General features: G+C 49.4%; 1 protein-coding gene across 3 annotated transcripts; it reads right to left on the reverse strand.

The window, feature by feature from the left end:
• Positions 1 to 621: 621 nt before the first annotated feature.
• Positions 622 to 24,108, reverse strand: rcor3 (REST corepressor 3). 3 transcript variants are annotated; one of them, XM_056279798.1, is made up of 12 exons: positions 23,616 to 24,108; positions 23,426 to 23,482; positions 22,319 to 22,396; positions 22,170 to 22,222; positions 17,853 to 18,014; positions 16,883 to 17,007; positions 13,177 to 13,255; positions 12,860 to 13,078; positions 6,531 to 6,608; positions 4,454 to 4,511; positions 2,607 to 2,851; positions 622 to 1,968 (listed from the first exon to the last, which is right to left on the reverse strand). In XM_056279798.1, exons 1-12 carry the CDS (start codon positions 23,737 to 23,739, stop codon positions 1,603 to 1,605), a joined length of 1,644 nt encoding a protein of 547 aa, XP_056135773.1. In that variant the 5' UTR covers positions 23,740 to 24,108; the 3' UTR covers positions 622 to 1,602. The 3 variants fall into 3 exon arrangements, with proteins under 3 accessions (XP_056135773.1, XP_056135772.1, XP_056135774.1); XM_056279797.1 differs by having other exon boundaries at positions 16,880 to 17,007; XM_056279799.1 differs by lacking the exons at positions 23,426 to 23,482; positions 23,616 to 24,108 and adding an exon at positions 23,160 to 23,319 and having other exon boundaries at positions 16,880 to 17,007.
• Positions 24,109 to 24,753: the final 645 nt, after the last annotated feature.

The following is a 24,753-nucleotide window of genomic DNA, read 5'->3' on the forward strand; positions in this document are numbered from 1 at the left end:
TACTGTACACAACACTGAACTGACTGTAAAGCGTCGGTGGCGGTCTTCCAGAGAGAGCAGACAGCCGGATGAGTAACAACAGGACATAAATCACCCTTCACCTTCCTATGTCCAATGACGCAGCTGTGGCAAATGCTGCAACTTATTTGACTTCAGACGTCGGGATGTGAGACATCCTAGTTGGAGTTATGTAGTGGAACATCCCCTCGGAGTCTAAACTTCAAGACAGAAACTCGGGCGATTCGTTAACTCTGACTTATCTGAGCTAGTCGTCAGACATCACGGAACAGAAAGACACATGCTGTCAAGAACTGCTTTCCTAAACTCCAACTTCACAATATACTTAGTTTTCACTGGAACGCAGTGTGAGCTTTCATTTATTAAAGCATCTACATGGTCCTTAGTTGAACTTAATACATTCTAACCATTATTTGTCTAGTTGCTCTGTATGCTAGCCAGTTTGCTAATTTATTTATCAAGCTAACGTTAGCAAAAGATATGCCAAACACACGTTTTATTGTGGTTTTCATGGCCCTTATTCGTTTCTTCAACTTGCTGTTCTTGAATGTCTTGATTCTGCTCAATAACCCAGGTAAGAAACTCACAGAAAGTTGAATCAGGTCATCTGGACACAACGTTTACTGACAGAAATGTCTCATCATCATCTAAGTGACCTCTTCAGTCTCACCTGACTGCAGGTGTCCCCACCCTTATAAACAATACAGGGGCATAACGACCCAAACCAACAACCGGGTTCATATGCAAATAGGAGTGACCATTAACTAGAGTTACAACGGCCATTGTGTACGAGTCACAGAGGACTGGGGAATAGTTGCAATGGTTACAATACTGTGATTGCAACTATTCCCCAATTCCCCCAACACTGACTGTGTTTACATGCAAAGTTAAGTGGTGTTACGGTTACAGCTCGGTTAGGCCATGTAATTGGACTACTGTCGTCATTCCAGTACACAAGAACCGGGGGGAGAATCGATTTATTGACAGAAGTATGTCCGACCCCGGTACGGTAGGTGGTGCTATGCCCCCTTTCAGCTGGTTGCTATTGGGCCGCGGGAACTATGGTCCATGCACAGAACGCTAAGGCCAGTTCAGGGCCGACTGAAGCGTATACATGCCAGAGTAAATCCATCCCCAACCGCATCATCTAGGTGTGTTAGTCCCGCTTCCAGAAATTCAATCTAGTACAATTTCAGTCGGACAAACACGGTTGGTTACATGTTTATTAAAAGTCCAGTTTTAGTCGGACTAACACAATAAATCCACTTTTTCTAACATCATGTAAACGTACTGACTTAGTTGAGTGACGAAACATATCTGTCAATAAACGCCGAGTCCAGATGAACTGATTCAACCTTCTTAGAAATCTTCTTTGTTCCGTCTGTTGTTACTTTTCCAACAAGGTGACATGACAGCTCTGATAGGCGAACCACAACCTTTACTAACATCATAGCTCAACTGTAAGGTCAAACAAAATCAGGAAACAGACTCCAGTTAAACATCTGTGACTGACAGGTTCCACAAAGACGACAAACATCTTCCTCTGCTGATGTCCCGCCTTCTCCACACAATCGGCTTCAGCCATTAGTGGAGGGATGACGAAGAGGCTGTTTCTGATTGGTGGCCTGCCAGGCCGGACATCTGCTGGGAGGAGCTCAGACTGGCCCCCACAGCCCCGGGGCTGTTGTTGAGGGAGGCAGGGGCAGCCGGGCGAGGGTTTAGGCGGGGGGGCAGGGGGTTGGAGGGGCGTATTAGGGGTGGGGGCTGGTTGAGGGCAGGGCGGGGCTGGAGGAAGCGGGCCTGCTGTTGCAGAGGGGGAGGCTGGCGGTGCAGCGCAGGCGTAGCCGGCAAGGAGGGGCGGAGCAGAGGGGGGGGCTGGTTGAGGGAGGCGCTGGATGTCACTGGAGTCTGGGTCGCCACGGGAGATGGACCGGAGGAGGTCACCTGACCCTGTGAAGAGAGAGAAGAGGAGGGGAGAGGTGGAGTTGAAGTTGATTGTCATATCTGCTGGCGATTTAATCAGGGTTTCTAAACTCAACTGGTTGCTTCTCCACTGAAGTCTATTGAAGAATGAATGAGAACATTCACAGACATATTGAAGAATGAGAAAATATTTCTATTAAAATAAGTTTATCAACAGGAACATACTTCTTCACTTTTGTTACACTACTGCTGCAACAAATGACCTTAGAAAGACTCCAATTTGTTCAACCTCTGTTTTTTCCCCACTGACTCCTTTCCTGAACTCAGCAGTGCCAACCTACTGGTTTAACACTCGCTGGTTTAACACTGGTTTAACACTCGCTGGTTTAACACTGGTTTAACACTCGCTGGATTAACACTCGCTGGTTTAACACTCACTGTAAAAATGCAGTGACAAAGTGATATATATATATATAATTATAGCCTGTCTATCTGTCTCGTATTTTTGTTTCTTAACTGGGCAAATATGTCAACCTAAGAAAGTAAGAATTATTTTAGTTGCTATTTGAGGAAATTTCTCTGAGAACAGGACAGACATTTCTATGCTGGCTTAGTTTATTTTACTTGACTTAGTTTTCTAGAGAAAGAATGGGGCGCTCCTTCACCTCCTCATCCTCCTCATCTGTGCTCTTCCCTGAAGGAGTTGTGGAGCAGTTCTTCCCCTCCTCGCCAGAGGTGGCGCTGTCTCCATTGGGGGCTCGGGTTCCTTGCTCCGCCTCCCACTCCTGAAGTACCTCCTCCAAGTTGAAACGGCGCCGGTAGTTTACGAAGAAGTTCTTCACCTGGCCAACAGTCTTGTTACCGATGACATCGGCGATCGCCTGGAAGTCTTTGCCGTACTTCCTGACCCCTAGAGGATGATGGGAGTTTTTATTGTGTTTGAATCCATCAGAGGTAAAACCACACACAGGCTGGATGACAGAATTCCCTGCTATCCTAGAATCACCATGTACCACGTTTGCATTTTTTTTTTACTGGCCAAAGGTTTGCAGGATCATTTCTGGGTTTAGTGAATTTCATCTCTAATGAAAGTTAAGATGCCGTTTTGGTGGAGAAAATGAGCTTCCCTCATCAGTAACAGAGACGATGTCCATATTAGGCTACGGTCACACATGCAGGCGACTGACCACTGCCTGCCGAGGCGAAATTCATACCTTGTCGTGCTGAATGTGGGAAGTGCAGGATGTGGCTCCAAGTGGGGCCAGCCACACACACATTCTTTGCTGTTGGTTGAGGCTGCAGATTCGCCGGTCAAAGTTCACCAAAGTTGGGGGTCCCGGGTAGCATGGCGGTCTATTCCATTGCCTACCAACACGGGGATCGGCGGTTCAAATCCCCGTGTTACCTCCGGCTTGGTCGGGTGTCCCTACAGACACCATTAGCCGTGTCTGCAGGTGGGAAGTCGGATGTGGGGATGTGCCGTGGTCGTTGCACTAGCGCCTCCTCTGGTCGGTCGGGGCGCTTGTTCAGGGCGGGAGGGGGAACTGGGGGGAATAGCGTGATCCTCCCACGCGCTATGTCCCCCTGGGGAAACTCCTCACTGTCAGGTGAAAAGAAGCGGCTGGTGACTCCACATGTATCGGAGGAGACATGTGGTTGTCTGCAGCCCTCACCGCATCGGCAGAGGGATTGGAGCAGAGACCAGGATGGCTCAGAAGAGAGGAGTGATTGGCCAAGTACAATTGGGGAGAAAAAAAAGGGGGGGGTTCACCAAAGTTGAATTCCACGCGAAGTGAAGATGCAAATGTCATTCGCCAACAGAATCAAACGTTTTATTCGCTGCTTTGCTCACATAGCAGGGAAGCATAGGATGGAAGCATAGCAGGGAAGCATAGCAGGGAAGCATAGGATGGAAGCATAGCAGGGAAGCATAGGATGGAAGCATAGCAGGGAAGCATAGCAGGGAAGCATAGCAGGGAAGTATAGGATGGAAGCATAGCAGGGAAGCATAGCAGGGAAGCATAGGGTGGAAGCATAGCAGGGAAGCATAGCAGGGAAGTATAGGATGGAAGCATAGCAGGGAAGCATAGCAGGGAAGTGAGTGGGAGGTGAATATTCGCCAACATTAATTTCACGCATGTGTGACCGTAGCCTTATACAGACTGCACCTGTTGGTGGAGTTGCAAGTTTTCCTTTGTGCTTTCTCAGCACGATTGCCATCATCCATAAAAATCCCTTTATACAGTCAAACATACATGGTCAAACATACTTTACACAGCCAAACATACTTTACATAGTCAAGTATACTTATATTCTGAGTGACTCTTTAAACATATTCTGAAAAACACTTCAGATTTTTCCTTCACAGTGTTCTGTATTCTCCTTTATATGATTTAACTGAACGACCGCCATGTCGAACCCGTCCCACGTGTCAAAGAAGCCAGATTTAGAGTGTCTCACACTGGTGACAGACTGGCTGTTATGAACTTACTGACTGGTTGTGGTGTCTTACCTTGAACGGCGAGCAGCTGTTCGTCGGTGGTCCAGCGAGCGTTCACTTTCTGGTTGCACTAAAACAGAAGGCAGATTTTAAAGGTACAGTCCTGAAGTTTGCTGTTTAACTTACTGAGGACTGTGAGGTGTTGAGGTTTCCACCCTGGTGGTGTCCACACAGTGTACACTGCCCTGGTCTTAAGGGTCACTTCTGACCCGCCTTCATTAAACCTCTAAATTAAAGCAACCTCATCTTTTTTTACGTGGATCCCCCCCCCCAATTGTACCCAGCAAATTACCCCACTCTTCCGAGCCTCCCTGGTCTCTGCCCCCCCCCGCTGATCTGGGGAGGGCTGCAGACTACCTCGTGCCTCCTCCCATACATGTGGAGTCACCAGCCGCTTCTTTTCACCGGACAGTGAGGAGTTTCACCAGGGGGACATAGAACGTGGGAGGATCACGTTATTCCCCCCAGTCCCCCCCCCTCCCCGAACAGGCACCCCTGGCCGACCAGAGGAGGCGCTACTGCAGTGACCAGGACACACACCCACATCCAGCTTCCCACCCGCAGACATGGCCAGCTGTGTCTGTAGGGATGCCCGACCAAGCCGGAGGTAACACAGGGATTCAGACCGACGATACCTGTGTTGGTAGGCAACGGAATAGACCACCACGCCACCTGGACATCCAACTTAATTTAATTTTAAACCTCAAATCTATTCTGCACGAAGAAACAAGCTGTCATTCATCACAAACTGTGTGACTATCTGGGTTTTGCCTCCTCACAGTGCAGAAAGACTGCACTTAATCAGTGGACACCACTCGTCTTTATAGGGTCACATGACCCCAACATGTCTTAGGGTCAAACATGACTCTAAGACCATCTTAGTACCCTGGTGGTGTACAGCTTTCATGGAAATATGAACACAAACAGTGTTTCACTGTTTGTAATGTTGGGGTGATGGCTTTTAATGTTGGGGTGACTGTTTGTAACGTTGGGGTGACTGTTTGTAATGTTGGGGTGACTGTAACGTTGGGGTGACTGTAGGAAAAGTCATCACATGTCAGTTGAGGACACATCATGTAGAGTTTTTCTCTGCTGCTCAACACTGCTATGGCTCATTTTGACCCGGAAGACAACATAAGAGTTAAAGTTACTGAATGGAAGCAACTGACCAGACAAGAAAAGGAAAGAAACGTGGCCATGTCGCCCTCTGCTGGTGACCTCCCAAAGCAGCGAGGAAAAGCTCACTCAGAGACATTTGCTCAAAATGATTTTGTTAAGTATTTTAACTAATACTTCTACACAACATCTCTGTTCCTCCAGATCCAGTCTTTTCAATGTACGACAGCCATTTACCTATTGGTACGTAGTATTGTACTCTGAAAGATATCTCTTTCATGACTTAAAAATGGGTATTAAGGGGCATCCGGGTGGTGTGGCGGTCTATTCCGTTGCCCCTCAACACAGGGATCTCCGGTTCAAATCCCCATCTTACTTCCCGCTTGGTCGGGCGTCCCTACAGACACGATTGGCCATGTCTGCGGGTGGGAAGCCGGATGTGGGTTATGTGTCCTGATCGCTGCACTAGCACCTCCTCTGGTCGGTCGGGGCGCCTGTTCGGGGGGGAGGGGGAACTGGGGGGGGAATAGTGTGATCCTCCCACGCACTGCTGGTGACTCCACATGTATGGGAGAAGGCATGTGGTAGTCTGCAGCCCTCCCCGGATCAGCAGAGGGGGTGGAGCAGTGACCGGGATGGCTCGGAAGAGTGGGGTAATTGGCCAGGTACAACTGGGGGAGAAAACGGGGGGGGAGGCTATGCAGAAATGATAATCACCTTAGTTAAGTTTGATTCTGAACAAGGTTTGTTTCCTTTACTTTAAAACGTTCTGTTCATTTCCTAGTCTTTATGAACACACCCCCAAGATAAACCCCTGCAAACCCCTGGTGTACCAAGACAAAGCCCTGGTGTACCAAACACACTTCGCTTCGACGTCATAAGCTTTACCAACTAACCACAACTTCAACTTTACAACTGTATGTATCTGTTTGTGTGTGTGTATATAAAATGAAAATTTTGTGAGAGTTTTAACCTCTGGGAGCCTGAACTCGTCAATCCCAGACTCCATCAGGTGCTTCAGACCGCCGTTCATCTGTTTGGCATTCTGAACCTGGACAACGAGAACATGAGGAATCATCAGACGTGCTGCAGCAGTGACAACGTATTCATACTGCATCTCACATCCAACCCCACTCCAACTTCCCAAAATCTCACATCCACCCCACTCCGACTTCCCAACATCTCACATCCACCCCACTCCGACTTCCCAACATCTCACATCCACCCCACTCTGACTTCCCAACATCTCACATCCACCCCGCTCCGACTTCCCAACATCTCACATCCACCCCACTCTGACTTCCCAACATCTCACATCCACCCCACTCCGACTTCCCAACATCTCACATCCAACCCCACTCCAACTTCCCAACATCTCACATCCACCCCACTCCGACTTCCCAACATCTCACATCCACCCCACTCCGACTTCCCAACATCTCACATCCAACCCCACTCCGACTTCCCAACACATCTGTAGCAGCTTTGTATTTCTAGAGCAGTATGAACACAAAACACACATGGAAGTACATCTATTACACTACAGTTGTGCCATTTTTTATTTGTGAGACACAACCAGATGAATATCTGATGTGTCCATGTGACCAGAGTCTGGATGTGAAGTCAGAACTCATGTGGACTTGCTGTAGCTCCGTATGACGCAGATCAGTCGGAGGAGTTCAGTGGTTTGATCAGACCAGACTGGAATGAGACGGAGAACAGTAAGGATGGACTGACGCTTTAGATTTAGATATGACTGGGGATCGCAGGATCAAATCCCCGTGTTGCCTCTAGCTTGGTCGGGCGTCCCTACAGACACAACTGGCCGTGTCTGCGGGTGGGAAGCTGGATGTGGGTATGTGTCCTAGTTGCTGCACTAGCACCTCCTCTGGTCGGTCGGGGCGCCTGTTCGGCGGGGGGGACTGGGGGGGAATGGCGTAATCCTCCCACACGCTACGTCCCCCTGGTGAAACTCCTCACTGTCAGGTGAAAAGAAGTGGCTGGCGACTCCACATGTATGGGAGGAGACATGTGGTAGCCTGCAGCCCTCCCCAGATTGGCAGAGGGGTGGAGCAGAGACCGGAAGCATGGGGTAATTGGCCGGCTATAACTGGGGGCGAAAACTAAGGGTTAACACAAGACTTATGGTCAACACTAAGATTAATGGTCAACACTAAGACTAACGGTCATCACTAAGATTAATGGTCAACACTAAGACTAATGGTCAGTCAACACTAAGACTAATGGTCATCAATAAGACTAATGGTCAACACTAAGACTAATAGTCAGTCATCACTAAGACTAATGGTCAACACTAAGACTAATGGTCAACACTAAGACTAATGGTCATCACCAAGACTAATGGTCAGTCAACACTAAGACTAATGGTCATAACTAAGACTAATGGTCATCACTAAGACTAGTGGTCATCACCAAGACTAATGGTAAATACTAAGACTAATAGTCAACACTAAGACTAATGGTCATCACCAAGACTAATGGTCAGTCAACACTAAGACTAATGGTCATAACTAAGACTAATGGTCATCACTAAGACTAATGGTCATCACTAAGACTAGTGGTCATCACTAAGACGAATGGTAAATACTAAGACTAATAGTCGACACTAAGACTAATGGTCAGTCAACACTAAGACTAATGGTCATCACTAAAACTAATGGTAAACAGTAAGATTAATGTCATCACTAAGACTAATGGTCAGTCAACACTAAGACTAATGGTCAACACAAAGACTAATGGTCAGTCAACACTAAGACTAATGGTAATCACTAAGACTAATGGTCAGTCAACAGTCAGACTAATGGTCATCACTAAGAATAATGGTAAACACTAAGACTAATGGTCATCACTAAGACTAATGGTAAACACTAAGACTAATAGTCAACACTAAGACTAATGGAAAACACTAAGACTAATGGTCATCACTAAGACTAATGGTAAACACTAAGACTAATAGTCAACACTAAGACTAATGGTAAACACTAAGACTAATGGTCATCACTAAGACTAATGGTAAACACTAAGATTAATGATCATCACTAAGACTAATGGTAAACACTAAGACTAATAGTCAACACTGAGACTAATGGTCAGTCAACGCTAAGACTAATGGTAAACAGTAAGAGTAATGGTCATCACTAACACTAATGGTCAGTCAACACTAAGACTAATGGTCATCACTAAGACTAATGGTCAGTCAACACTAAGACTAATGGTCATCACTAAGACTAATGGTCAGTCAACACTAAGAGTAATGGTCAGTCAACACTAAGAGTAATGGTCATCACTAAGACTAATGGTGAGTCAACACTAAGACTAATGGTCAGTCAACACTAAGAGTAATGGTCATCACTAAGACTAATAGTGAGTCAACACTAAGACTAATGATCATCACTAAGACTAATAGTGAGTCAACACTAAGACTAATGGTCATCACTAAGACTAATGGTCAGTCAACACTAAGAGTAATGGTCATCACTATGACTAATGGTGAGTCAACACTAAGACTAATGGTCAGTCAACACTAAGAGTAATGGTCATCACTAAGACTTATAGTCAGGAGGTTGACATTGTTGAGTCATACCAGTACTTAGGCACTATATCCGATAACAAGCTGAACTTTGATTGTCATACCAATTTGTTATGCAAATAAAATTTAAAAAAAAAAACCCAGCAGCGTCTCTTGTGTCTGAGGAGGCTGCTAAGCTAGGTGTGGACAGGTCCCTGTTGACTTTGTTCTACAGATCTTTTATTGAGTGAGTTACTACTTTCACTTTTATCAGTTGGTGCGTCTCTCTCAACCTTAAAGAGAAAGTGCACTAACAGAGGCGACCAAGAAACTGCGCGTGGGAAAATGGCGCAGCGAACTCACATTTGCAGCGGCCTCACCCGGTACCGACTATGCAGTGTCTCTGCCCATGTCTCTGTCCAAGTTTGTGTCTTCGTGTGAAGTTTTTATTTTGATCGTCGATTTTTTTCTTCATTTAATGGCCAGGAGAGCTGGCGTTGAATCGGCTGAGAGAGCTTACGGCCCTGCCTAGAGCTGCGCCCGAGAGGAAACACCGAGGCGGTCTGGCGGCGGCCTCGCCTAGCATCGACTGTGCAGTGGTTTTGTCTGTGTCTGTGTCGTGTGGAGTGCGGGGAGGTGTGTCAAAGGTGTCTGGCTGGGAGAGCTGGCGTTGGAGCGGCGGAGGGAGCCTGGTCTGCTGCATCCGGTAGGCCCAAGGACCACGGCCCTGCCCGGAGCTGTGCCCGAAGAGGAGACACCAAGGGCAGTCTGACAGGACGTGGAAGCGGAGCAGGCTAAGCTAACTGCTAGCCCATGCAGAACGGCAGTTCCGATAGCCATCGTGGCTGGCGTTCGCTCTCTGAAGAGAGGGATGTTTTGGACTGTGTTGTGAACTTTGTGGGTTTTTTTTTTTTACTTTGTTCTTTCTGTTCTATGTTTTTTGGTGGTGTCGTTTTTGGGAAATTTGGGATGTGTGTTTTTGTCTTTTGTGTTGCACTGCTGTGCAAGTACATGTAAGAAATGACAATGAACTGCTGTTGATTCGTGAAGGTGTGCAGTAGCATCACAGGTACCAACAGAATAGTCTGTCTGGTTTGCGTTATTATGGATCCCACTGCTTTTCTGGGCAAGACACGCGCTGCGTAGCACCCAGGAGCTAGGATTCCAGGAGAAGCCACCCCTACTCTGGCTCTGATTAGCTAGCCTTACACCTAACTCCGCCCTAACCCTAACCTTAACCAACCCAACCAACGGAGGCAACGAGTACTGGCCAATCAGAGGCAGAGTGCCCAGAAAAGCAGTGGCATCCATAATAAGGCGTCTGGTTTATATAACAAGCGGATGTTCAGGAAAGCAGAATCCTTCCTGTCTGACAGCACCACCCCCTGCACGTAGGGGCTCAGACCTGGCCTTCTGGTTCCCGCTTGAAATACCCTGTAGTCAAAACCAATAGATACAAACATTCCCTCAGACATTTCACTGCTTAACCCCAGCAGTAAGAGGTAGTACCAGCTCCACCTGGATAAACTCCAAGAGGTAGTACCAGCTCCACCTGGATAAACTCCAGCAGTAAGAGGTAGTAGCAGCTCCACCTGGATAAACTCCCACAGTAAGCGGTACTACCAGCTCCACCTGGATAAACTCCAGCAGTAAGAGGTAGTACCAGCTCCACCTGGATAAACTCCCACAGTAAGAGGTAGTACCAGCTCCGCCTGGATAAACTCCAGCAGTAACAGGTAGTACCAGCGCCACCTGGATAAACTCCAACAGTAAGAGGTAGTACCAGCTCTGCCTGGATAAACTCCAACAGTAACAGGTAGTACCAGCTCCACCTGGATAAACTCCAGCAGTAAGCGGAAGTACCAGCTCCACCCGGATAAACTCCAGCAGTAAGAACCTGGATAAACTCCAGCAGTAACAGATAGTAGCAGTTCCACCTGGATAAACTCCAGCAGTAAGAGGTACTGCCAGCTCCATCTGGATAAACTCCAACAGTAAGGGGTAGTACCAGCGCCACCTGGATAAACTCCCACAGTAAGAGGTAGTACCAGCTCCGCCTGGATAAACTCCAGCAGTAACAGGTAGTACCAGCTCCACCTGGATAAACTCCCACAGTAAGGGGTAGTACCAGCTCCACCTGGATAAACTCCAGCAGTAAGAGGTAGTACCAGCTCCACCTGGATAAACTCCAGCAGTAACAGGTACTGCCAGCTCCATCTGGATAAACTCCAACAGTTAGAGATAGTACCAGCTCCACCTGGATAAACTCCAGCAGTAAGAGGTACTGCCAGCTCCATCTGGATAAACTCCCACAGTAAGAGGTAGTACCAGCTCCACCTGGATAAACTCCAACAGTAAGAGGTAGTACCAGCTCCACCTGGATACACTCCAGCAGTAAGAGGTAGTAGCAGCTCCACCTGGATAAACTCCCACAATAAGAGGTGGTACCAGCTCCACCTGGATACACTCCAGCAGTAAGAGGTAGTAGCAGCTCCACCTGGATAAACTCCCACAATAAGAGGTGGTACCAGCTCCACCTGGATAAACTCCAGCAGTAAGAGGTAGTACCAGCTCCACCTGGATTAACACTGCTTCTCGTTGGCTTCATTCTCCTCACTACAAGTTGTATTTATTTGTACTTATTTGCCTGATGTGTTCTGTGGAGTATTTGTGTGTTTAAATGTTGCTGCTGCTAAACAACAATTGGCCCTCTGGAGACAAATAAAACCTACTTGACTTGACTTTATTTGTTGGTTTACTGGGTTGTGTGTGAAAGACAGGAACAGCCTACACAGTATGGTGAAGGTCTGCTCCAGGATGATGGAGTCCAGCAGAGAGACTTGTGCTCCCTCTGGGAGAAACGTGTGGCCCAGAAAGCAAAATGAGTTATTACCAATCTGACCACGTCCTTTCCAGTTAATTCACTGTAATGCCCTCAGGCCGGCGCTATAAAGCGCCCCTTAGGAAAACAAGTCGCTATTCTAAGTCCTTCATTCCTTCTGCTATCAGGCTGGTAAATGCTGAGAGTAGTCATTTTAAATGAATGCTTTCTTTTGTGTTAAACCACAATAGTTGGTTTATACCTTGTGTGTTTGTCACATGGCTTGTGGGTCTGTAGTTCACCGACTGTAGCGGTGGAATGTAACGTGCAAAGCATTTTAGAATTCTTCATTTATTTATTCATTCTTTTAACTTGTGTGAATTTTTATCCTTTGCCTGGTCCTCATGCGAGTCTGCATGCATGGCCACACGAGGGCGCCAATGTGCATCTCTTGCCCATGTACTGCCCCATCTATGGCCACACGAGGGCGCCAGTCTGCATCTCTTGCCCATGTACTGATCTGTGTATATGGCCACACGAGGGCGCCAGTGTGCATCTCTTGCCCATGTACTGATCTGTCTATTGTCTCCGACATACTGCTGATTGCCGCTTGTCTGTGAGTCTGTGTATGGTCTGGGTAGATTGTGGAACTGAGTTGCCCTTGTGGGACAAATAAAGTTGTCTGAATCTGAATTATCTCGAATGTTTTGACAGACTTGCATTGAAACTCATTTTAACTTTTATCAACGTCAGTTCAACTCGATTTTATTTGTGAAGCCCTACATCACAATTTTGTCACAGACAGCTTCAGATTCACAGTTACAGTAAGTGCTGTGAGATGAAACATGATCAGCCTCCAGTCTCCTTCACCTCCATCAACCCCCCCAACTGTGAGGAGGAGTGATGGGAGTGATGGAGGAGGAGAGATGATGAGGTTTGTCCTGTCTCTCACCTGTCTCTTCAGGGACACCAGCTCCATATCCAGCTGACGGAGGACGGTGCTGGCGGCGTTGGCGCTGCAGGACACGGCTACCACATCCTCCTGGGTGAGATACATGCCTTTGGGTGGACGGCACTTGGAGCGCTGGGAGTGGTGGCGGTGTTGTAGGGTCTGGTGTTCCCGCCGGCCTATTCCCAATTTAGAGCCCAGCGTCAGGGGCTCCACCTGGCTCTGCGGGGAGGAGAGAGGCTCAACACCAGCTGTGTTGTGAGGAGTGTATGTTGTGATGGGGTGTATGTGGTATGTTGCGATTGGGTGTGTGTGGTCACCTCTTTCTTGGTTTCCTTGTTCGGGTCGTAGTCACTGTCATTTGCTTCGATGGGATTGGCCTCTTCCATTTCCTCATCACTGAAAGCAGAAGCAGAAACGGGTCGACAGTCAGACCTTCTAGAACATTTTGTCTTCATGCTCAGTAAGCCAGGTAAGAACTCACAGGAAGTTGAGTCAGTTCATCTGGACACGACGTTTAACTGGGAGAAACTTTTCATCACTCATCTAAAGTGACTTCCTCAGCCATCGTCGTCATCAAGATGACACCAAAGACAGTAAGTAGCCTTGGTTCTGTGCTCTCTTCTACTGTTTCCATTTTTGTTTATTTGTTTCGTTTCCAGCGCCCACTCACTGATCACATCCAGCAGGGAAGAACTCCCAACTGTCCACTGGACAACCTGAACAGACTCTGTTTAATGACCTTAACTGAACATTTTTTTTACAACCGCGCTCCCGTCAGTCCACCTGGCCAATGTCCACTCTCCGGCCAACAAGATGGACGAACTGCTGCTCCTGAATGGGAAAAAAACTCGGACTTTTCCAAATCTGCTGCCCTGTTTCTCACTGAAACCTGGCTTAGTGAGCACATACCGGACAGTATACTTCATCTGCCACAGTTCCAACTCCTCCGAGCAGACCATGAAATGGAGCTATCGGGAAATAAGTGAAGATTGCTGTACGGCTCACTTAGACACCTTTTTATTGACTGTAAACCATTCTATTCTATTGTGGTCGGTGTCCATATACCACCCCAGACCTGTGTTAAAGAGGCATTAAAACACCTGGCTGATCAAACTACAAACATGGAGCACAAATATCCAGACTCCCTTCTCATTATCCTTGGGGATTTTAACAGAGCAAACCTCAGCCACGAACTGCCAAAATACAGACAGCATGTCAAATGTCCCACCAGAGACAAAAACCCTCTGGGTCATTGCAACACAATATTAAAGGACGCCTGTCACTCTGTCCCCTATGCAGCCCTGGACCTCTCTGATCACTGTTTGATTCATCTCATCCCAACCTACAGGCAGAAACTACCATCTGTAAATCCTGTGGTTAAAACTGTGAGGAAATGGACCAGTGAGTCAAAACTGGAGCTCCAGGCCTGCCTCGACTGCACTGACTGGAGTGTCTTTGAGGCTGCATCTACTGACACACAGCAAAACTCAGGCAGCTTCGTCAGGTCAAACAGGAAGCCTACAGAAGTGGAGATAGGATCTGGTACAACCAAGCCAGAAATACACTCACAAAGCAGATCAGAGTGGCAAAAGGGTACTACTCTGAAAAGCTGAAAACAGGTTTTCTGCCAATGACCCATCATCAGTCTGGAGAGGTTTGAAAGATATTACCAACTACAGGAGACCATCCTCCCACACTGCAAGGAATGATCAACTGGCTGATGACCTAAATGGGTTTTACAAGTTTGAAAAGCAAACTTTCACACCCCTCACCCTCTCCAGCCACAACATACAACCATCTGCAACCCCCTGCCAGCAACTACCCTCCCCCCATCCGCACTCTGTGTTGAGGACGTGCGCCAGCTCTTCCAGAGACAGAAGACCAGGAAGGCACTGGGTCTGGATGGCATGTCGCCCTCCTGTCTGGAAGTCTGTGCTGACCAGCTGGCCCCCATTTTCACACTGATCTTCAACACACCACTGGAGCTGTGTGAAGTCCCCTCCTGCTTCAAGAGCTCCACTATCATCCGGGTCTCCAAGAAGCCCCGTATCACAGGATTAAATGACTACAGGCCCGTTGCCCTAATGTCTGTGGTCATGAAATCCTTTGAGAGACTGGTGTTGGCCCACCTGAAGGACATCACAGGCCCCCTGCTCGACCCCCTGCAGTTTGCCTACCAAGCAAACAGGTCAGTGGATGATGTAGTCAACATGGGATTGCACTACATATTCCAACACCTCAACTCCCCAGGGACACACGCAAGGGTCCAGTTTGTGGTCTTCAGCTCAGTGTTCAACAGCATCGTCCCAGATATCCTCCACTCCAAATTCACCCCGCTCACTGTACCAGCCCCCATCTGCCAGTGGATTAAATACTCCTGACAGACAGGAGGCAGCTGATGAGGCTGGGGAAAATCACAAACAGCACCCGGACAATCAGCACTGGCGCCCCCCAGGGATGTGTGCTCTCCCCTCTACTCTTCTCCCTCTATACAAGTGACTGCACCTTGGGTGACCAGTCTGTTAAACTCTTGAAGTTTGCGGACGACACAACCATCATTGGCCTTAACCGGGATGGTGACAAGTCTGCATGTAGATGGGAGGTTGATCAGCTGGCCCTCTGATGTGGCCATAACAACCTGGAGCTGAACACGCTCAAAGCAGTGGAGATGACGGTGGACTTCAGGAGGAGACCCCCCAACACTGCCACCCCCACCATACTCAACAGCACGCATGGTGTCTACGGTGAAAACCTACAGATTTCTGGGTTCCACAATCTCCCAGGACCTAAGGTGGCATCCAACATAGACACAATCATCAAAAAGGCCCAGCAGAGGATGTACTTTCTCCACCAGCTCAAGAAGTTCAACCTGCCTCAGGAACTGCTGATTCAGTTCTACACTACAATAATCCAGTCTGTCCTCTGCACATCCAGCACTGTCTGGTTTGAATCAGCCACCAAACAGGACAGGGACAGACCACAAGGGACAGTTAAGTCAGCAGAGAAAATCGCTGGTGCCGACCTGCCCTCCATTCAGGACTTATACACCTCCAGACTCAGGAAACGGGCAGGCAACATCACTGCAGACCCATCACACCCTGGTCACAACCTGTTCCAACTCCACCCCTCCGGTAGGCGCTACAGAGCACTGTACCCCAAAACAACCAGATATAAAAACAGTTTCTTTCTGCAGGCTGTCATTCAAATGAACACTCAACACTGTCAATAAATCCAACTATGTTGTATATACTGTACTGTACATGTTGTATATACTGTATAGTACATGTTGTATATACTGTGCTGTACATGTTGTATATACTGCACTGTACATGTTGTATATACTGTATAGTACATGTTGTATATACTGTACTCTACATGTACATACTGTACTCTACATGTTGCATATACTATACTGTACATGGTGTATATACTGTATAGTACATATTGTATATACTGTACTGTACATGTTGTATATACTGTATTGTACATGTTGTATATACTGTGCTGTGCATGTTGTATATACTGTACTGTACATGTTGTATATACTGTATTGTACATGTTGTATATACTGTGCTGTACATGTTGTATATACTGTACTGTACATGTTGTACATACTGTACTGTACATGGTGTATATACTGTACTGTACATGTTGTATATACTGTGCTGTACATGTTGTATAGACTGTACTGTACATGTTGTATATACTGTACTGTACATTGTACGTATACTGGTTACAATGTTACAATTTCATTTAGCAGAGGCTGGTGACCCGTCTGGTTTAAATGGGTGTGTTGCTGCTTTGAATGAATTTTAAAATGTTTCAAAAGAATTCTTGAGCTACTTGGTGAGTAAATATTTCATATCAAGTCAGTAAATAAAGTAAACTGTAACAGATCTATGACGCGTGTCACACAGGCGATCTTGCACAGCTATGAACACAGGTGTGTCTTCGGCAAGTCTGGACACCCCTGGCCGCGGCACTGGCAACACACCGGCTTCATGCTGGCACACCACTCACTACCTGTCATCCTGGCTGTTCCTGCTGGCCAGTTTCCGGGCCTGCCGGTCCATCAGGCTGGTTCTGGAGCGGGTCTTCTTCCAGGAGTAGTAGTATTTCACCAGACTGGAGATGGATTTGTCTGGTAACTACAGCAGCGACAAGAAGAACAAAACCCATTCAATGACACCCAGGTACAGAGGAACAAATATTAAAACATGTTTCATCTGATATGACAACCAACTTCACGGATCTTCTACAATACACCCAGTGGAGTAAATTAAATACTTAGTTTGGATTTATGGTTTTACATCAAACGGAAATACCTACCTACATGAATGAGAAAAAACCTAAAACTTAAGAATTTCAAGTCACTTCCAGGTGACACTGCTCCTAAAAATGTTCTCTTTTGGAAATTTCCCCCCATTTTCTCCCCGACTGTACCCGGCCAATTACCCCGCTCTTCCGAGCCGTCCCGGTCTCTGCTCCACCCCCTCTGCTGATCCGGGGAGGGCTGCAGACTACCACATGCCTCCTCCCATACATGTGGAGTCACCAGCCGCTTCTTTTCACCTGACAGTGAGGAGTTTCACCAGGGGGATGTAGCGCGTGGGAGGATCACACTATTCCCCCCCAGTTCCCCCTCCCCCCTGAACAGGCGCCCTGGCTGACCAGAGGAGGCGCTAGTGCAGCGACCAGCACACACCCACATGCGGCTTCCCACCCGCAGACACGGCCAATTGCGTCTGTAGGGACGCCCGACTAAGCCGGAGGCAACACGGGGATTCGAACAGGTGATCCCCGTGTTGGTAGGCAACGGAATAGACCGCCACGCCACCCGGACGCCCTGGTGTGATACATTCTATTGTAAAGACAACCTACTGCTAGCTGAGGGTGTTGAGTTAGCTCCGACTAGGTTGTGCGTCACCGGGAAAACTAACAGTGGTTATGTGAAACGAGGCTTGATGTGGAGAATGTTCCGGAGGGTTTTTACCATCTGCTGGATCCGGTGGAAGCTCTTGCCGTGGAAGCTGAAGGCCTGCTCAAACAGAACCTTGTCCTCCACCGTCCACTCGTCTGGGAAAGGAGTGAAGTTGGGCAGGTCGGCCAGAGACTTCTCTATGTTGTGCTTGTGCCAGAACAGCATCCCCAGAGCCTGCCGACACACAACCGCGTCACACAACCTGCGGTCGCACGCCACATACCACCACTGCTGTCCACCCTCGGTTTCAAGCTACACCTTTCCCCAGCGACAAATGTGCGCCGCCGCCATCCGTCACACCCGGGCTGCAGGCTTCACGGACGCGACGCGTGGCTCTTTTTCCACCGGTGTGACATGTCAGCGCACAATCTGCTGCTGGGCCAGCCGGTCCTAAAACGCTGCTTAAAGCCGACGTCGGGGTCCACGTCCAGCTGGGACAGGACGCGGTGTGAAAGCGAATCAGACAGGGACACCGGGGATGAGAGCACAGCGTCGTGAAACATCCTGCTTGGTTTTCACCGCTTCCACTGTTCCCCATGAGGTGCTGAGACTGTGCGACGAGGAGGCGCTTTACATGTGTGGAGCAGTAAACGTCTGTGAGCCTGCAGCCTGTGATGATGAAACCCTCCCCGTCTCCCCATAACACCCTGCAGCAACCAACACGTTCTGCCAATATCCCACAATGCACTGTGTTCTTCTGATTTCCCTCATTCTGAGTCAGACTTTAACCAAAAGGTGCACTTCATACTGGCCGATGACCACCGCTACACACTCCCACACCGCTACACACTCCCACCGCTACACACTCCCACACCGCTACACACTCCCCTCGCTACACACTCCCACACCGCTACACACTCCCCCACCGCTACACTCCCACACCGCTACACACTCCCACACCGCTACACACTCCCACACCGCTACACACTCCCACACCGCTACACACTCCCCTCGCTACACACTCCCACACCGCTACACACTCCCCCACCGCTACACACTCCCACACCGCTACACACTCCCACACCGCTACACACTCCCACACCGCTACACACTCCCACCGCTACACTCCCACACCGCTACACACTCCCCCACCGCTACACACTCCCCCACCGCTACACACTCCCACACCGCTACACACTCCCACCGCTACACACTCCCCCACCGCTACACACTCCCCCACCGCTACACTCCCACACCGCTACACACTCCCACACCGCTACACACTCCCACCGCTACACTCCCACACCGCTACACACTCCCTCACCGCTACACACTCCCCCACCGCTACACACTCCCCCACCGCTACACACTCCCCCACCGCTACACACTCCCACACCGCTACACACTCCCACCGCTACACACTCCCACACCGCTACACACTCCCACACCGCTACACACTCCCCCACCGCCACACACTCCCACACCGCTACACACTCCCACCGCTACACACTCCCACACCGCTACACACTCCGCTGTGCACTTCTAAACCCTGAACAGGTCCTCACACACCACACACGTTTCAACCTGACAGAATCCCCCCCCCTCTTTATTGCCCCAACTGTACCCGGCCAATCACCCCACTCTTCCGAGCCGTCCCGGTCTCTGCTCCGCCCCCTCTGCTGATCCAGGGAGGGCTGCAGACTACCACATGCCTCCTCCCATACACGTGGAGCCATCAGCCGCTTCTTCTCACTTGCCAGTGAGGAGTTTCACCAGGGGGATGTAGCGTGTGGGAGGACCACACTATTCCCCCCAGCCCCCCCCCCCCCAACAGGCACCCGGACTGACCAGAGGAGGCGCTAGTGCAGCGACCAGGACACATGCCCACATCCGGCTTCCCACCCGCAGACATGGCCAGTTGGGTCTGTAGGGATGCCCGACCAAGCCGGAGGTAACACGGGGATTCGAACCAGTGATCCCCGTGTTGGTAGGCAACAGAATAGACCGCCACGCCACCCGGACGCCTGTCCGGCCATTTCTTACCACATCGTGAAGGTCACAAATATTACACTGGATTTTGCTATGAGATATGACAGCTATATGTATTTTCCTTTATCATGTGATACAAGACTTGTTTCTAGTGTCTCCTCATGGTATGTGTGTGTCTCCTCATGGTATGTGTGTGTCTCTTCTCATGGTATGTGTGTCTCCTCATGGTGTATGTGTGTGTCTCCTCGTGGTATGTGTGTGTCACCTCATGGTATGTATGTGTCTCCTCATGCTATGTAAGTGTTTCCTCATGGTATGTATGTGGTTCCTCATGGTATGTATGTATTCGCAGGGAGAGCAGGAAGTGGGTGAATGATCTGTGTGGCACCAGTTGGAAATAGTGCAGGTACTACTACAAAAATACTCCTTAGTTTGTTTCAATAGAAGTACTGAGAATAAAGCAATGTAAATGAACTGTGGAGTAGAACGTCTGAAGGAGTACTGCAAGCCGCCCCTCTCGCTTGTGGCTCATCTCCCATGAGTGGACGCCCGCTTGGCACAAACAAGTACCCATGGCTTCTTGGATCACTCTCATCCGCTGGGCCTGCTGAGACCCATTTCATTCTGATTTTTTCTGCCGTGGTATACCGTTAACAAGTGATCATGCGTTTTTTGTGAATTCTTGTTTTTTTTTGTGTGGATTTTTTTCTTTTTAAATTGATGCAGGAATGCTGTTCACCTTCGGCGGCCTTCTTCTTGTTTCCTTGGTTGGAGGTAAAAGAGTCTTTAGGGCAGTGGTGTCCAACCCTGCTCCTGGAGAGCTACCTTGCTCCTGGAAAGCTACCCTGCTCCTGGAGAGCTACCCTGCTGCCGGTTTTCACTCCAACCCTTGACTTAACACGTCAGATTCAATTAACCAAGGGCTTGGTAAGTAGGTCATTAGTAGAATCAGGTATGTTAAATTAGGGTTGGCATGGGAAACTGCAGTATGATCGCTCTCCAGGAGCAGGATAGTAGCTCTCCAGGAGCAGGGTTGTAGCTCTCCAAGAACAAGATGGTAGCTCTCCAGGAGCAGGGTTGTAGCTCTCCAGGAGCAGGATGGTAGCTCTCCAGGAGCAGGGTTGTAGCTCTCCAGGAGCAGGATAGTAGCTCTCCAGGAGCAGGGTTGTAGCTCTCCAAGAACAAGATGGTAGCTCTCCAGGAGCAGGGTTGTAGCTCTCCAGGAGCAGGATAGTAGCTCTCCAGGAGCAGGGTTGTAGCTCTCCAAGAACAAGATGGTAGCTCTCCAGGAGCAGGGTTGTAGCTCTCCAGGAGCAGGATGGTAGCTCTCCAGGAGCAGGATGGTAGCTCTCCAGGAGCAGGGTTGGAGACCACTGCTTTAGGGCGAGCTGAGGTGGACTTAATAAATATTTTGTATATATTTTGTTTACATGGACTGTTGGTTTAATGTTGAGACCACGAGCAAGAGGGTTTAAGGCAGGGGTGGGCAGTCGTCTGCAGAAAGGGCCGGTGTGGGTGAAGGTTCTTGTTCCAATCGAGCAGTTACACACCTGTATCTCCTAATCGAGTTCCTCAGCAAAGACTCTACTGGTTTTTTAGTGGGACCAGGTGTAACTGCTTGGTGGGAGCAAAAACCTTCACCCACATGGGCCCTTTCTGGAGAAGACTGCCCACCCCTGGTTTAAGGGTTTATTTTGTCCGTGATGAGTAATTTTGTTGTTTAATACACAGCGCTGAGCGCATCTTTACGACGGGTTATGAAGGAAGACGGAGGTAAAGTTTGTAAATATATCTCGTATTCGGGAAATCTGCTCATCAATTTCTTCACATGTTCTTTCCCATCCAGAAGAACCCTGCTGTGTTTAGTCTTTCTTTTTTTGGGGGGGGGGGATCCCCCCCCTTTTCTCCCCAATTGTACCCAGCCAATTACCCCACACTTCTGAGCTGTCCTGGTCTCTGCTCCACCCCCTCTGGCGAGGGCTGCAGTCTACCACATGTCTCCTCTGATACATGGGGAGTCACCAGCCGCTTCTTTTCACCTGACAGTGAGGAGTTTCACCAGGAGGACGTAGCGCATGGGAGGATCATGCTATTGCCCCCAGTCCCCCCCCCCCGGCCAACCAGAGGAGGTGCTAGTGCAGTGACCAGGATACATACCCACATCCGGCTTCCCTCACGCAGACACGGCCAATTGTATCTGTAGGGACGCCCGACCAAGCCGGAGGTAACACGGGGATTCGAACCAGCGATCCCCATGTTAGTAGGCAATGGAATCGACCGCCGCGCTACCCGGACGCCCGAACCCTGCTGTGTTTTAACACGCGTGTCAAAGTTACAGACTGCTGCCTCAGTCTGGGCTGTAAAAAGGGTTTTGTGAAAGCGGGTGAGAAGACGGCCTACCTGCTCCACGTTGTAACCGTGCTTCTCCTTGGCGATGGCGATGTACTCATCCACTGTGGAGGAAAACCGAGTTTGGGTTAAGGTTCGATTCAAAGACCTGACAGAGGGACATAGACATAAAGAGAAGGTAGGAACGAAAGTTGTCTTACGTTTAGAGTCCATAATGGTGTGGTTGGGAGACCAGACCAGCATCCCTCCGCTGTCTTTATCCGAGTATCTGCTCAGACCTGCACACCGCCGACCCAGCACAATAAAAAATAACAGAACTTCATTGTTCTACCACAGCTGCAAATGTGTCTTTAGTCTCCATCCATCATCCAAACTGCTTATCATGCTCTCAGGGATGCTGGAGCCTATCCCAGCAGCCACTGGGCGGCAGGCGGGGAGACACCCTGGACAGACTGCCAGACCATCACAGAGTCCCCCTCCCCCCACCACCACACCACACCACACCATACCACACCACACACCTAGGGACAATTCAGTACGTCTGATTCACCTGACCTACATGTCTTTGGACTGTGGGAGGAAACCGGAGCCCCGGAGGAAACCCACGCAGACACGGGGAGAACATGCAAACTCCACAAGGGGGACGACCCGGGACGACCCTCAAGGTTGGACTACCCCGGGGGCTCGAACCCACGACCCTCTTGCTGTGAGGCGACCGCGCTAACCGCTGCACCACCGTGTCTCGTTTCAGGCAAACACCAACAGAAGCAGTTGGAAAGACAGTGAACAAATGATCAGAACGGAACGGAACGGAACGGAGTACTATAGTGGACGAAGCCCTACAGTACTGCACTAACCAGCCAGTAAAGGGAATGACAAACGAGCCATTAAACATTCTACTTGAGGGAGAGAGGAAGGATATGTTGAATTAAAATCGACTTTTCTTCTTAAAAGGGGCGACACTAGCCATCGCAGCCCTAGGAAATGAGGAATTCGCCGCGATCCCGGGTTAGAGGCGGCGGGTAAGTTGAGGAGACAAACCACTAAGTGGCACTTCGGAGCAGACGGTAGCCTCGGTCCACATGTCTCCCGTTCACATGACCGACGCGACGTCCCGCACAACACGGGAGCGCGGCGGCGAACGCCGCGCTTCTCCCCTGGCGTCCCTCTGTGCCGCCGGCGCCGCCGCGGCAACACGTTGGCGTGTGCCGTTGTGTGTTCTCACTTGTGTAATCGCTAATCTAGCGACGTTTCACAGCCCCCGGCGGTGCCCAGGGCTACTTCTAGTGCTGGCTGCACGCTCTTACCGGGATCGAAATCCGGAATATTGGCCTGGTAGTCGGATCCGACGCGCATTCCGACATCTGCGGAAGAGAAAAGGGAGCAGAGCAGGTTTACTTTCCCAGCAGCGGCAGCAGCAGCGGCTGCAGCCCCGCTCCACATGACGAACAACACACGACGAGTGCTTCAGAAGACGCGTGTTCGAGGCTACCTTACCGTGCTCGTCGTCGCTTCCACTCTCCTCGGAAAAATGACCGTTGGACGCGTTGGAGGGGCTTTTGGTTCCGTTGGAGCGCCCCTTGCCCAGATACTCCGAGCCTTTGTCCATCATGCCGGGCATGTCCCCCGCTGCCGGGTTTCTCCAGGCGGAGGAGCAGCACAATGTGTCCGGGGAACGCGCGTCTCTAGTTTTTCCGCCGCCCGTCGCTCGCAGTACGTCCCTGCGCTGCGGCGGCGGCGCGTCGCTGTGCCGCGGTCCGGGCTGGCGCCTCCATTTTAAACACGGCGGCTTTCCCCGTCCGGACGCCCAATCCCTCGCGGTTCCGAGCCGTTCCCTTCCCTCGCTGTGCGTTACGTGCGCGAGAGCGGACGTCTCACGGTCGCGAACGTTTAGGAAATCGAGCGATTAGCGGGCCCTACTTCCCTCGGCGGAAGGGTTTTTACGCACCGGCTTCGCCGAGGCGAGCTGCGGTCTGTGGGAGTTGTTTACCCCTTGCCTGCGAGATTGGAAGGGAAATCCCTCCGCCGGAACGGCACTCTGCGATCTCTCTATCTATCTATCCGTCTAGCCTATCAAGACCAGCCCAGTCACGCTATTGATTCACTTCTAGCTGCGACACCTTTTTCCTGTTGTGTTTTCCATGGATGGCTTTGATTCCACGCTCTGCGATGTTTTAATTTGCTTCGAATTAACAGCACATTAAATACGCCGCGAACCCGTCTATGTCCGCTGCACCGTGGTACGCCAACCAGCAGGGGTCGCCATCATACAATGAAACAGAATTGCGTAATAACTCCCTAATAGTCTACAATATTTTCTCGTTACGGTGAAATTAATTCTTCGATATATTATTTCGGTAACACTTCAGTATGGGGAACGTAGTCACCATTAAGTAGGTGCTTATTAGCATGCAAATTAGCAACATATTGGCTCTTAATTGGTCATTATTATGTACTCATTAATGCCTTATTCTGCATGGCCTTATTATACAACCAGTAAGCCATTAACTATGAGTTTTCCCTCTATAAGCTCAGAAGTATTGCTTATTAGTAGCACCATCTCAATATGCTTTGCTTGGTATGGCCTTTATAAGGTGGTAGTACCACAAGAAGAGTTATTCTCCCTTACTAACAC

The sequence above is a fragment of the Lampris incognitus genome, chromosome 5 (genome assembly GCF_029633865.1).
Source record: "Lampris incognitus isolate fLamInc1 chromosome 5, fLamInc1.hap2, whole genome shotgun sequence".
Lineage (NCBI taxonomy): Eukaryota > Metazoa > Chordata > Actinopteri > Lampriformes > Lampridae > Lampris > Lampris incognitus.

Coding starts and splice junctions, on each gene's coding strand:
- rcor3 (XM_056279797.1), bottom strand. CDS start 23,739: ATGCCCGGCATGATGGACAAAGGCTCGGAGTATCTGGGCAAGGGGCGC. Junction 22,223..22,318: donor CACCATTATGGACTCTAAAC/GTAAGACAACTT, acceptor TTTCCTCCACAG/TGGATGAGTACATCGCCATC. Junction 13,256..16,879: donor AACAGCCAGGATGACAGGTA/GTGAGTGGTGTG, acceptor TTCTGCTTTCAG/TGATGAGGAAATGGAAGAGG.